Source organism: Schistocerca nitens, chromosome 3 (genome assembly GCF_023898315.1).
Source record: "Schistocerca nitens isolate TAMUIC-IGC-003100 chromosome 3, iqSchNite1.1, whole genome shotgun sequence".
In the NCBI taxonomy this organism is placed as follows: domain Eukaryota; kingdom Metazoa; phylum Arthropoda; class Insecta; order Orthoptera; family Acrididae; genus Schistocerca; species Schistocerca nitens.
Genome location: NC_064616.1, coordinates 246,775,887 through 246,791,430, shown reverse-complemented (window position 1 = coordinate 246,791,430; position 15,544 = coordinate 246,775,887). Strand labels below are relative to the sequence as shown.

The 15,544-nt window shown below is 36.0% G+C and overlaps 1 protein-coding gene across 1 annotated transcript in view; it reads right to left on the bottom strand.

Moving 5' to 3' along the window:
* Positions 1-15,544, bottom strand: part of LOC126248203 (uncharacterized) — a 988,540-nt gene that overhangs the window by 70,960 nt on the left and 902,036 nt on the right. The window contains exon 21 of the mRNA XM_049949008.1: positions 5,971-6,165. Within this exon, the coding sequence (XP_049804965.1) occupies positions 5,971-6,165 (195 nt within the window). The remainder of the gene's footprint in view (positions 1-5,970; positions 6,166-15,544) is intronic.

The window sequence follows — 15,544 nt, the reverse complement described above, 5'->3', positions numbered from 1 at the left end:
ACAATACTTTTGATAAAACTGGTAATTACTTTGGAATTAATTAAGAGCTGGCTCTGCTAACATGTTTTCGAATAGAGCCAAATAGATCCTTTAAGAATACTATTAGTTGTTCCTCCAAATGTTTATAACTAGTAGAGAATTTGTATTTGTTTATAAGTCATCAATAGAATTTAAGTTACAAAACAATTACTGATTTCACCCTATAACAAAAGATATTGACAAGGAATAGTCAAAATAAATCAGAAAATCAATTACATACATCAAACTAAGCACAAAATTAGATCTGGTATTATATTCTTTAAAACTGAGGGCCAACCTTTCTCTTTTATGGAAATGGAGATTATATTCATGTATGTTAATAGTAATTAGTCAAAAATGAAAAAAATGAATTTTAAGGAGGCAAATGGCAAAACAAGAGGCGAAGTAAAAATATCCCAGCTTGCTTCGCCACACTGTGGCGAAAATGTAACTGATCTAATAAAGAGATTGCATACACTATGCTTGTCCACCTCTTTTGGAGTACAGTGTGGGATCCTTACCAAATAGGATTAATGGAGTACATAGGGAAAGTTCAAAGATGAAGTTCAAAGATGAGCAGCATGTTTTGTATTAGTGCAAAGTAGGGGAGAGAGTGTCACTGATATGATACAGGATTTGGGGTGGACATCATTAACACGAAGTTGTTTTTCATTGTGGTGGAATCTTCTCATGAAATTTCAATCACCAACTTTCTCCTCCAAATGCAAAAAAAAAATTTGATGCAAACCTACATAATGACAAATGATCATCATAATAAAATAAGGGAAATCAGAGCTTGCACAGAAAGACGTAGGTGTTCACTTTCTCCGTGCGATGGTCGAGATTGGAATAACAGAAAATTATTTTTATAACAGAAAATTGTTGTTAAGGTCAAGGAAAATTATTGTTTAGTTTAACAGAAAATTATTTTTAAGTGCCTTTGCAATGCACTTAAGTGTGATTTGGAGAGTAACCATGACGGTGTAGCTGTAGCTGTAGCTGTAGATGTGGTTGTCTATAACGTTGGTTGCGTTATCACCTTTTTTGTTTGTTGCTGACATGTTTTATTGACACATGTTGGGGTCTTCTAGACCACACAACATGAACTACATATCTGGTTTCATAATATAGTACAAAATGTTTTTATGGAAATGTGTCAAATGTAAGTATCGTAAGTTTGATGATGTTGTTAGTTGGTGAATAGAGGAACATGGCAGTGATATAGATCACAACATAGATAAGACAACAAAGGTGCAATAGTTAGTGATTGCAATTCTGCTGGTGAACAAGAGTATCATTCAGTGGATGAACTTCAGGACAGTTTCTCAAATAAAATACTTAAAATGTTAGTTAACACCAATGTGTTCTGGGTGGTGGCAAAGGAAGTTGTAGAAGCAGTGAATGCCAATTTCAGAGATTTTCCTTTCGTGGTACTGGGTGCAATTTTTATGTGCAAGTTTAAACCCTGGAATTTAGTTTTATGTGAAAATTGTCCTGATACATAAATACTATAATTCAATCCTCTAACATTTTGGTTATGAGTACTATTTAAAAAACCCACATAAAAGTACATGATTTTGTGGAATAAAAAGTAAAATACTGTAGGCTCTATTTAGCACAGTAAAATCAATGAGGAATACTTAAACAACTCAGAAATAATCCTAAAAATATGTGTTACATAACTTAAATGAAAATTTTCAAATGACTTATCCTCTAAATCTTAGTTTAAGCATAGGGGTCTGAGAAACCACACCTTGTGAGTTAGGGATTAAGAAGTTCTTTGAAATATCTGGCAAGTTTCTTACAGTTTCTTTGACTGTTTCAAGCCAAATGGCCATTTTCTTTCTTGAAGCAGAGGCTTTGTGACTGATATTCTATAAGCTTAGTTTTGCTGTTCTTACAGAAATGTCCTGTGTTGTTTCTTCTAACTTCCTTCTCAATTTCAGCTAATTGGTCCTATTTGTATTTCCTTTTGGTCTTTGTGATTAACTTGGCTGTTTCTTTCTCCACTGTCAGTAATGTTTCATAGCTGTCTTCTGTCTTATTGCTGTTCCTATTGTTGTATACACCCTGTCAAGATGGAATTGTATACTAACATTCCTCTTCACACCAACGGTGCTTTCACATTTTCTGTGAAAGAATTAGAGTTTGTGAGGTTTTGATCAATTTGCTTTTGAGTTGCTGCCAATTGTCTGGCTGTTTTTTCTCTAGTTCTTCCAGGAGATGTGTTTGGATCCTGTTAGTGTCAAATATGGGGATTTGTGTAATCCTTTTGATGAACTTTTGTTGTTTTAAAAGCAGTTTTATTGTTGTTAGGTAATGAGCTGAGTCCATGTTTGAACCCTTTCTGAATTTGACGTTCATAATTTCTATGCGGTTTGCATAATGGTCAATTTTGAATTTATAAATTCATCTGTTTTGATGAACAGTTTATCAGTAGTCTGACATTTAATTTGAAAAACTTGGTCTTGGTCTTATGCATGTGTTACATTATATAAACACATTGAAAGTTCATATTGTTCTGCCCAAAACTTCAAAAATATGGTTTGTTTTAATTTATTCAGATGTGTTTATTCTGTTTTGTTTTCTTATTCATAAATACATTTAAAAGCTTTGATTTCAACATAGAAAAATTTAGCAGAAATCCAAAATTAATTACAAGGCATATATATATATATATATATATATATATATATATATATATATATATATATATATATATATATATATATATATATATAACTTGTTACACTGAATGCTAAGAACAATTACTTAAGTACATCTACATCTACATTCATACTCCGCAAGCCACCCAACGGTGTGTGGCGGAGGGCACTTTACGTGCCACTGTCATTACCTCCCTTTCCTGTTCCAGTCGCGTATGGTTCGCGGGAAGAACGACTGTCTGAAAGCCTCCGTGCGCGCTCTAATCTCTCTAATTTTACATTCGTGATCTCTTCGGGAGGTATAAGTAGGGGGAAGCAATGTACTCGATACCTCATCCAGAAACGCACCCTCTCGAAACCTGGCGAGCAAGCTACACCGCGATGCAGAGCGCCTCTCTTGCAGAGTCTGCCACTTGAGTTTATTAAACATCTCCGTAACGCTATCACGGTTACCAAATAACCCTGTGACGAAACGCGCCGCTCTTCTTTGGATCTTCTCTATCTCCTCCGTCAACCCGATCTGGTACGGATCCCACACTGATGAGCAATACTCAAGTATGGGTCGAACGAGTGTTTTGTAAGCCACCTCCTTTGTTGCTGGACTACATTTTCTAAGCACTCTCCCAATGAATCTCAACCTGGTACCCGCCTTACCAACAATTAATTTTATATGATCATTCCACTTCAAATCGTTCCGCACGCATACTCCCAGATATCTTACAGAAGTAACTGCTACCAGTGTTTGTTCCGCTATCATATAATCATACAATAAAGGATCCTTCTTTCTATGTATTCGCAATACATTACATTTGTCTATGTTACGGGACAGTTGCCACTCCCTGCACCAAGTGCCTATCCGCTGCAGATCTTCCTGCATTTCGCTACAATTTTCTAATCCTGCAACTTCTCTGTATACTACAGCATCATCCGCGAAAAGCCGCATGGAACTTCCAACACTATCTACTAGGTAATTTATATATATTGTGAAAAGCAATGGTCCCATAACACTCCCCTGTGGCACGCCAGAGGTTACCTTAACGTCTGTAGACGTCTCTCCATTGATAACAACATGCTGTGTTCTGTTTGCTAAAAAATCTTCAATCCAGCCACACAGCTGGTCTGATATTCCGTAGGCTCTTACTTTGTTTATCAGGCAACAGTGCAGAACTGTATCGAACGCCTTCCGGAAGTCAAGAAAAATAGCATCTACCTGGGAGCCTGTATCTAATATTTTCTGGGTCTCATGAACAAATAACGCGAGTTGGGTCTCACACGATCGCTGTTTCCGGAATCCATGTTGATTCCTACACAGTAGATTCTGGGTTTCCAAAAACGACATGATACTCGAGCAAAAAACATGTTCTAAAATTCTACAACAGATCGACGTCAGAGATATAGGTCTATAGTTTTGCGCATCTGCTCGACGACCCTTCTTGAAGACTGGGACTACCTGTGCTCTTTTCCAATCATTTGGAACCCTCCGTTCCTCTAGAGACTTGCAGTACACGGCTGTTAGAAGGGGGGCAAGTTCTTTCGCGTACTCTGTGTAGAATCAAATTGGTATCCCGTCAGGTCCAGTGGACTTTCCTCTCTTGAGTGATTCCAGTTGCTTTTCTATTCCTTGGACACTTATTTCGATGTCAGCCATTTTTTCGTTTGTGCGAGGATTTAGAGAAGGAACTGCAGTGCGGTCTTCCTCTGTGAAACAGCTTTGGAAAAAGGTGTTTAGTATTTCAGCTTTACGCGTGTCATCCTCTGTTTCAATGCCATCATCATCCCGGAGTGTCTGGATATGCTGTTTCGAGCCACTTACTGATTTAACGTAAGACCAGAACTTCCTAGGATTTTCTGTCAAGTCTGTACATAGAATTTTACTTTCTATGTATTCACACATGTAAAGTATGCAAAATACAAGTCAGCAGTTGGGAAGGGGTGATGTCGACTACTTACTTGAGATGGACCCAATGACAGAACTGTGTACCATAAATGTCAGCATGACATTATATGAATATGGATATGTGGTGTTATAATGAAATATACTTTTGTAGAACATGATATAGGGTGGAATGTATAGTTAAAAGTTTAACTGTGCTATCAATTCAAACTTATCAACACTTTTGGAATTGGGACATATTCCAAAAGGAGAACAAAAAGTGTGTGTCAGTTGTGACTACTTAAATATCATTGCTGCTTGTTGCATATATTTAAGCTGTGCTATTAGGAACATAACCACAGCTCTTGTTTATCATTACCAACATTACATACATTTGGGCTATTACTGAAATTTAGCCCAACCCCACAATTTGTTTGGTAACCTAACTAGAAACTATGCTAAACACAATATAATGTTGTGAGTTTGGTACCATTAAGAGACAAAGCACTAGTGACATTAATTGATCTGACTCGTACCACTTCAGACCTAAGGTGTCCAGGGCTCAAGAAAATGGTGAGAAGTTTGTAGCTATGACAATGCAAAAAGTAAGTGCAAATTGACATTGCGAACATTCAAAAGTTTGAATGGACTGATAAAAAATATTTTAAACTGTGGACAGACATTACTTCTGGGAACATAAAAGCAATGGATTTGAAAGCAAGCCAGTCTACACTGAATTTGAAATGTAAGCCAGTCACTCAGAAATGAGGGGTGAATTGTGGCAAATCTCGTGATCAAAGATGCTTAATAATAAAGAATAGGGGTTTGTGATGCACACATGTACATTCACTATTTTTGAGTTAAATAACTGTACGGAGATTAGAATACATACAAAAACAATTGTTGGCACTGTTTGTAGGTGCTACTCTGAAATGAAAAGACCAGCATCAGGAGGAAATCATGGTAGACCACTTGAAACCAGACTAAAGATTGAAGAAAAAAAAAGAAAAGAAAAAAACTGGCTATTTCCAAGTAATACTGAAACATAAATTAATCTATGCCTTTCATAATGTTTGAAGAGTGTTTTTACAGGGAGAAAGAGTCATGACATAAAAGAAAAATAGGTTAAGATAGAGAAGAGTTGGAATGAAGCAGAGCTCACTACAAAGTTCTGATGAAGAAATTGAAACATGGGTTTTCATTTAAGTGATAGTTTACCTTGCTCCAGTTGTATCAGCAAACACTGAGTAGAAGCTTCTCTCTATCTCAGACAATGTTGACAATAATTTCTGAGTTTTAGTTTGAATAAAATATATGTGAATATTTTGAGTAATTTTAGATTTATTTAGCTTCCAAGTGTCAGATATTTCTCTCAAAACAGGCAAAGATGCTATAGTTTCATTAGGAACTTACCTGTTCGGGGGATGGGGTATCACTTGGGATGTCTGTGTCTTCTTCCTCAAGTAACGGCTCCAGTCGTCGTCTTGGAGGGAATGATCTGCTGCTGGTGCTTGCTAAAGGTGGTGTTGCTAGTAACTCATCCATCATCAATTCAGTGTCTTCCTCTGCTGTTTCTATGGATATTGAATCAGCTGGTGTTTCATGCTGCTAAAAGAATAACATTATACTCTAAAAACATCCACAAAAATGTTCCACTAGTTGAACATTAAATATAAATAAAAGCAATCATAGCACAGATTTTTAATAATGCAAAAATATTAACATATGAGGGGAAGGAAAACAGTGGAATATTTTGGTCTGTATTATTCATAAGGCAAATTATAAGGAATTGATGTTTTGTCACAGGAAAATATCTATGCAAAATCATCTCATAAAATGTCTTAGGTTACACAAATATCATAATTATGGACATCATACAACAGAACATGTTTTCATATCTGGAAATCTACATTTCTGTGTCAAAAGTAAATAAACTGTGTACTGCAGTTTGCATTCTGCATAAATTATACAACTTTGTAATGTTGATTAAAACTGTCGATGGATATGTTGGCCTATCTCTGTAGCTCAGTGGTCAGTATGTGTGACTTCTATATGAAGGGCCTGAGTTCAACTCCTGGTACTGCCAGCAATTTTTCCTTTATGGGAGGACTGGAACAGAGTGCTCTCAAACTCATGATGACAACTGAGTAGTTACAAGTGAGAAGCAGTTGCTTAAAGGTCTGGGAAGCTCGCATCAGTTGGGGAGTGGTATGCCAACCCAGTGACCCTCCATACTACATCACAGTGTTATCACTGGCAGAGGATGACTCGGTGGCTGGTTAGTACTAAATGACCCAACAGGGCCAGTACATTGAGCTTTAGCCTTAGTGTATATATTATCATAGTGGGTCTGAGCAAATGGCTCCTTCTAACCGTATACTGAAGTGTGATGCAGGTGACTGTTATTATGAGGGTCATTTCAAAAGTTCTGCACACTATAAGACAGAATTAATGAAAATAATTTACTTCATAAAATACCTTTGCAGGCCTTCAGTATAAACTCCATTCTTACTTATGATAGCTTCCCAACATTTTGATGACTTCTGCATTTGGGATACAGCACCTTCGTTGTTGAGCTGTCTGATTACTTGGGTCACCTCACTCGAAGCTTCATCAATATCAAAATGTTTTCCAGGGAGTTGTTCCTTCAATTTTGGAAACAATCAAAGACTGGTGGACTCTTATCAGTACTGTATGGTGGGTGCAGAAGTATTTTCCACCCATCCACATTGGTTGAGTGTTTCTCTCACTGGTACTGCAATATGTGGTCTTGCATTATTGTGGAAATTGAGGACACCAGCTGCAAGCATGTCTGGCCTTCTTTGACAAATTCTGAGGCACAAAACATTTTGCAGAATCAGCTTGTAGTACGTGCCTGTTACAGACTTCCCCCTGGGGCACTCTATTTGTAGTTATGACTCCATTCGTGTTGTATGCAAACATCATAATCAGTTCCACCTTTGAGTGCTGCCAGCAGATTTTTTTTGGTAGCACCCTTTCCATAGTGATGATTGAGACTTCAGTCTGATTCAAGATCTCATACCCAGGCTTCATCAAGTGGAACAATCTTTTCAGGAATGGTTCTCCTTCTGTTCAACAATGTTGAAGCAATTCTTCTGTGATTCCTTTGCCACCTGCTTTCTGCTCTACACTCAAATAATACAGAACTCATCTGGCAGCAACTTTTCTCATATTTATCTTTCCTGTTATGATTCTGTAAACTGAAGAGACAGACATTATGGCCTCATATGCAATTTCCTCACATGGTTTTTGTTGAACATCTCTGAAGATGTCATTAACAATAATCTGGAAAGGGTACTCTGTTGCAGTTGATGGCCTTCCACTTCTTGGGTTACCCTCAGTACTTATTCAGCCTTCATGGAAATGAGCAGACCTGCATGATACAGTGCTACTACCTATTACAAATTTTAATATAGCTATCACACATGATAGTTTACTACAGTTCAAAATTCACTGACTTAGTAAATAAATATAGTTTCACATTGAATTTCTTTGAATCTAGCAGAGAGAATGGCCAATCAGCAACATGTATTGACAATGTTATAACTAATGTATATAAAGATGTGTATAAATTTTGTCTAGATCTGGGTATTTCAGATTGTTGTGCATTGTTCAATGAGCTGCCACTGACAGACAGGAACATTTCACGTTTGAGAACCCATATTAACAGGAACTTTAGCAAAGAAAACTTGCTAATATTTAGTAGTAAGCTAAAAGAGAAAAAAACAGTCTTTTGATCATTGTAACTCAAGTGAAGAAAACTTTGAGAAATTCCTAAACAGTTTTCTTGGTGTCTTTAATGAAACATTTCCACCTTGACTCTTCAACAATAAAATGACATATAAATTAAAGTGGATTACCCAGGGCAGAAATATTTCCAGTGTAAGGAAAAGGCAACTGCACAGAGAACTGAAATATAATAAAGATACTGTTTTCATTGAATATGCTTGATTCTACAAACTATATTTAAAAGAGTTGTCAAGGCAGCAAAACAACTGACAAATAACAGGAAAATTTTAAATCATAAAAATAAGCAAAGGCTGTGTTGTCAGTCATTAAATCTGAGTTAGGTGTCAAAGCCTGTAACCAAGAAATTTCAAACTTTGTCATTGAAGGAAATGCTATTGTAAGTCCAACTCAGATACCAGAGTACTTTAATGAATTTTTTTTATAAAAGTAGCAAAGTCTGATGTAGATGTAACAGATTATCACAACAAAGTAAATCCCTTTGGCATAAGTGAAAACTCTGGAAACTTTACAAAATTCTTAAAAGTTTCTGTGAAGGATGTAGAAAATGCTATTCTAACATTAAGAAACAAAAAATCTGCAGGTTGGGATGGAACGCCCATGAAAGTTATTAAAGCGGTACACAATAAAATTGCAAACCCACTAGCTCAAGTAATAAATCAATGCTTCGAAAAAGGCTGTTTCCAGAGGTACTACAATATGCTGAAGTCAAACCACTCTTCAATAAGGGATCAAGAGAGACCATGGAAAATTATTGTCCTATCTCAATTCTCCCAGTCATATATAAAATATCTGAAAAACTTGCAGTTTCCCAAATTGAAAACTTCATTGCAAAATGTTCTGTTATTCTAAACAATCAATTTGGTTTCCAGCAGGGAAAAAACACCATGGATGCAGTGAACAGTTTCACTGAGAAAATAAATACATCATTAGACAAGAGAAATAAGGTGGCAGGAATTTTCTGCCACCTCGCAAAGGCATTTGATTCTTTAAATCGTGCACTGCTTATTCACAAATTTGAAAAGTATGGCATTAGCAGCTATGCCCTACAATGGCTTAAATCGTACTTATCAAACAGAAAGCAAAGAGTTAGCATCTCTTTAAATGGAGCATCTAAGACCCATATGATGAAATTCAAATACAGACAGTCAAAATGTGAGCAGATTAAGATTTTTCACAACAACCAAGATATAGAAGAAGTTGACTCAGTCAAATTCCTAGGTTTAAATGCAGATAAAAATTTGAGCTGGCAGGCACACATTGAATACCTAGCAAACAAACTAAGCAGCTTTGCATTTGCAGTGCAAATATTATCAACTGTAATTGACATGGACACATGAAAAGTAGCGTATACAAGCTACTTTGAATCCATTACAGGTATGGTATTGTTTTTTTGCAGTAACTCGACAAACATAGCACAGATACTAAAACTATAGCAAAAATCATTTTAAATATGCTAATCATAAAGAATCATGTTGTCCATTATTTAGAAAACTTAAAATATTAACTCTGCCATCCCTATACATCTATGAGATTATTATATTTTTGTACACCAAACATGAATTATTTGAGGGAACCGAGTTTGTCCATTCACATGACACTAGAAACAATGAAAAATTTATGCTCCTCACCAACCATCTCAGGCTATATGCCAAGGAACCTCAATAAATGGGAATGAAAATTTGTAATAAATTAAAAGGGAACAAGTTAATGCATAAGAATTTAGGTCCACTTAAAAGAATGCTATATTAGGCACTGACACTGAAATTTTATTACTCAGTGGATGGATTCATGCAGGACAAACTGGATATTTTATCTGGATACAATGTGTTACATATTCCAATAAATATCCTCATAGTGTTATTATTTATTTTGGTGCTATTATTTATTAGTGTAAAAATCAATGTAAATTTATTATAAATTTTTGACATGTCCCCTGCATGCAAACCAAATGGATTATAAATGTACGTCATGAGATGAATACAACACAATTCACAAATTCACTACACTGTTCCCACAGATCTCTCTCAAAGTGTTGTAAAGTTCTGTTGGGTTCCTTCCACATAGGGGTTTGATTTTGATGCAGGAATGCTGGTCACTATGTATAATCCAAACTGACTCGGTTTCAGCTTCTGTTTTAAATCTAATTACTCCTGACACAACCATGTGAACCAGCAAATGTATATGACCATCATGCCTAAAGTCTTGTTCATAACTGACATGAATTTCAACTTGAACATACCACTGTAAGGGTTGTGCATGCACAGTGTGCAGGAATTTTGAAATGACCTTCATATTAAACAGTTTTCACAATCTTCCAAACAAATCTTGGCTTGTTTCTTGTTTTCCATTTCCAATTTGCATTCTCTGCATCTCACCATTCTTATATTTTTTTATTGGAATTTTAAACACTGATACTATTGTTGCAGTTATCACAAATAAAATGATTGTCAGTTAACAGAAAATTCTCATTCCATTATTTTCCGAACTTCCTGTTATACACAACCAAAAGAAACAGGCTATTGCAAAAAAATATGAGCCATTTGTAATCTGCTTCTCAATAGCTCCACTTTTTTAGTGGTTACTTGTTAAGTACTGTGACCTTGTTTGACTTATTAAATAATTTAATATGAAGATGAAAACAGAGTAACAGGAATAGGAGTAATTATAACTACACAAATTGTGAAGCAAGAAAAGAGTTATTTGCAGTGTACTGACAGAGTAGAAAATGTGTAAATAGAATAGAATAGAATAGAATATTTTTATTAGCCTTTCAGTATTTTTCATACAATTGGCTTCGTCAAAGTTTACAGAGGGTTTTGGTTTCAGTACGATATTCAAATAATTACAGAAAGGGGAGAAAAGGAACTAAAGACCTTTTCTTCAGCATTATGTAAAACAGTGTTTTATACAGTAATTAAATACACACATAAGAAAAGAATCACAGTAAATAACTAGCTTATATAATATCAAAACATTTTCTTCATAACTTAGGTAAAACATATATTTTGATGATTAGTTTCTAAGAATTCTTCAGTTGTATAGAATTTTTTGTTTTTTAGCCAGGTTTGCAATGTATTCTTATATTTATTTAGTGGTACTGTACGAGATGAGCATGGAAACTTATTGAAAAATTTTATGCTTAAGTACTTATAGTTGTTGTGGACTACAGCAAGTCTTGTGGAAGGCAAGTCCAGCAGGTGACTGTTTCTTGTATTGTGTGCATGCACATAACATCTCATGTTCAATTTTTTTGAGATTTTCTCTGGCATATATTAAACAGTTATATATGTACATGCTTGGCACTGTCATTACGCCAAGAGATTTAAAATAATTTCTGCAGGACTCTCTGGGTACTAACCCTTCCATGCACCTGATTGCTTTCTTCTGCCATCTGAAAATACTTTCAGCCCCTGGGGAGTTACCCCAAAGCAATATTCCATATTGCAGTTGGGAATGAAAAAAAGCATAGTATGAGTGGAGTAGCAATTGATTGCTCACACTGTTTCTTAATTTATACAATAAGAAAAGTACTTGTGCTAGTTTACTGCATAGATAATTTGTGTGTCCTTCCCATGAGAGCTTTTGGTCTATGATTAGTCCAAGTAATTTCACTGTTTTGTTTTCATTTTTAGTTACTTTGAGATTAAATATTATTTCTTCTGTAGATCTATTTGTTATTCAGGTTTTATCTGCCATATAAAAGACACTCAGATGAGACATCATTGAAATACATGAACAATTAGAAGAAGTATTGGACCTTGTTAATGGGGAAAGTTAAATATAAAAAAATTAAACTTTAACATATTACTCATGTAGGACTAATATGTGAACAGGAATTGTTACATATATTAAAACAGAACACAAGTTCAAAAACATTGCAACAAGTAGATTTTGTAGTAATCAGCATATGAAAATGTGTGCTTATGAATCCATACTGAAAAATAGTTCAGTTTTCAATGTAACTGTGTATAGAACCCCACTGGGAAATTTTTAAACTCTTTACAAGGCATATGGATTTCTTACTACGCTATGTGTGAGATGACAGCAAGCAGTTAATAGTCTGTGGTGATTTCAGAGTAGTTTTTCTAAAGGATTCAGATAGGAAAAATAATCAGGAAACCTTATTTGGATCCTACAATTTGGTCTCAATAATTAATTTTCCAACATGGGTGGATAAAGACAGCAGGACCCTAACTGACAATATTCTTCTTTGATGAAGCTCAAAGCAAGAAAATAGCTGAAATTGCAGAAACAAATGCTCTCTATGATCATGATGCACAGTTAGTTAGGATAGATGAGATAGTGCCTTACAGTATAGAAACTCCTCAGTGAAAATCAGATGAATAATTAATCATTCCAGGACAAATGTTTTTAAAATGGTTTACAAGGGATGGCCTGGAATGAAATTCATAATAAAACAAACGCTGACATAAAATTCGATCTCTTCCATGATGAACTCGTATTATTACACTAATGTGATCAAAAGTATCCAGACACCCCCAAAACATACGTTTTTCATATTAGGTGCATTGTGCTGCCACCTACTGCCAGGAACTCCATATCAGCGACCTCAGTAGTCATTAGACATCATGAGAGAGCAGAATGGGGTACTTTGCGGAACTCATGCTCTTCGAATGTGGTCAGGTGATTGGGAGTCACTTGTGTCATACATCTGTACATGAGATTTCCACATTCCTAAACATCCCTAGGTCCACTCTTTCTGATGTGATAGTGAAGTGAAAACATGAAGGGACATGTACAGCACAAAAGCGTACACGCCGATCTCCTCTGTTGACTGATAGAGATTGCTGATAGTTGAAGACGGTCATAATGTGTAATAGGCAGACATTTATCCAGACCATCACACAGGAATTCCAAACTGCATCAGGGTCCACTGCAAGTACTATGTCAGTTAGGCGAGATGTGAGAAAACGTGGATTTCATATTGCCACAAATCACGCTGGTAAATGCCAAATGATGCCTCACTTGGTGTAAGGAGCATGAACATTGGACGATTGACCATTGGAAAAACGTTTTGTAGAGTGACAAATCACAGTACACAATATGGCGATCCAATGACAGGGTGTGGGTATGGCGAATGCCCATTGAACGTTATCTGCCAGAATGTGTAGTGCCAACAGTAAACTTTGGAGGCGGTGGTGTTATGGTGTGGTTGTGTTTTTCTTTGAGGGGGCTTGGACCTCTTGTTGTTTTGCATGGCACTATCACATTGGCACTATCACATTGATGTTTTAAGCACATTCTTGCTTCCCACTGTTGAAGAGCAATTCAGGGATGGCGATTGCATTTTTCAGCATGATCAGGCACCTGTTCATAATGCATGACCTGTGGCAGAGTGGTTGCATGACAATAACATCCCTGAAATGTACTGGCCTGCACAGAGTTGTGACCTGAATCCTATAGAACACCTTTGGGCTGTTTTGGTACACTGACTTCATGCCAGGCCTCACCGACCAACATCAATACCTCTCCTCAGCGCAGCACTGCATGAAGAATTCCCCAAGAAAGCTTCCAGCACCTGATTGAACGTATGCCTGCGAGAGTGGAAGCTGTCATCAAGGATCAGGGTGGGCCAACACTGTATTGAATTCAAGCATTACCGATGGAGGGTGCCACGAACTTGTAACTTATTTTCAGCCAGGTGTCTGGATACTTTTGATCACATAGTGTATTTTAAAATGGATTTTCACATAAGTTCATTAGAAGGGACATTAAACAGGCATGAAAAAAACCATGAATCTGTAGAGGGATTAAAGTATCTTGTGAAAGGGAAATGTATCTGTTGGCAAGAAGAGGCAGAGATTCTGCAGTAGTTGTATTGTTACTAAGAAAAGTTATTAAAAATCAAAGAATATGCAAATTACGCCAGAAATTGGTAATTCCAAAACAGACTTAAGTATATATGGAATGCAGTAAAACAAGAGACAGGACAATGTGCCCCATTACCACTGATTTAAATGGAAGGACTATATGTGATATTATCATTGTGCAAACCATGGTGCCTGCAGCCAGGTGGCTACAGATCACATGTTATACAGCTCATGGCCAGCCATTCCTGGCCCATGCACATAAAGCCTCCATGGTTATCAAATGACCTGAGCTAGAGGAGGTACCATTCCAACAGTGGCAAGAGACATGTTTCATGCATGATGAAGCACCAGCACATTTTCTCTGAAATGTCTGAGAACACTTCACACAGACATTTAATAGGCAATGGATTGGTCAGGGAGGTCCATTACATTGCCAAGCTTATTCCCCTGTTCTTAATCACTTGAATTTTTGATTTTGGGCACTGCAAGCCCATTAATGGTGTACAACACTTAAGGAAAGCATCATCAATGCCTGCCAGTACACCTGTGACCAACCTGGAGTTTTTCACAGAGTTTTTGTTTCCCTAAGAGCTTGCAGTAGAAGAGATAGGTTTCACAGTAATAAAAGTGAATGAATGCTCATAGCTCTTAAGGTATGCCTTTTAAATCCATGTTTATTGGAAATTTTTTTCTTTTTTTAGTCTATAATATCACCTCTAAAAACATGGAATACTTTTTAATACCCTGTATAGTAGTGCTAAGTTGTCTAGAGGAATTTATTTATTAAAATAACTTATGATCTGTGTACCTGGAATGTATGTTGGAACATATTATTTTCCATTTTTCCAAACCATAATATCATAAGGTATTATTTTATGGGGAAACTCTAATTGTGTGCATAACATCTTAACACTGCACAGGAAAGCGGTTTGGATACTTGCTGGTTCCTCAAATAAGGCACATAGTAAACATTTGTTTTGTGAACAAATAATCATTAAAGTAAAACTATATAGTCTGTCAAAATCAATTAACAGTTATGAACTCATGGGACACAAATTATTTAATAAGCTTCCACAAACTGTACAAGATTTATTGGAACAAACATTCAAACAGACACTACATAACTGTTAGTTGCCTACCCATTCTACAATATAAAGTAATTTGTTACTCATAATGTAATTAATCATATGTAATGTTAATAATTAGCCTCTTTTACTTTAAAATTATCCATTGTATTGTACTATGTGAGAGATTTTGTCATTGTGGTAATGGTCTAATGACAACAAAATTATTATTATTATTTCTTTCCTTTCTCAGACGTTATGTCTGGTTAAAAATGGAAAGTGATGCGGACCTTGATCAAGCGTGACTTCCTTTTAACTGTA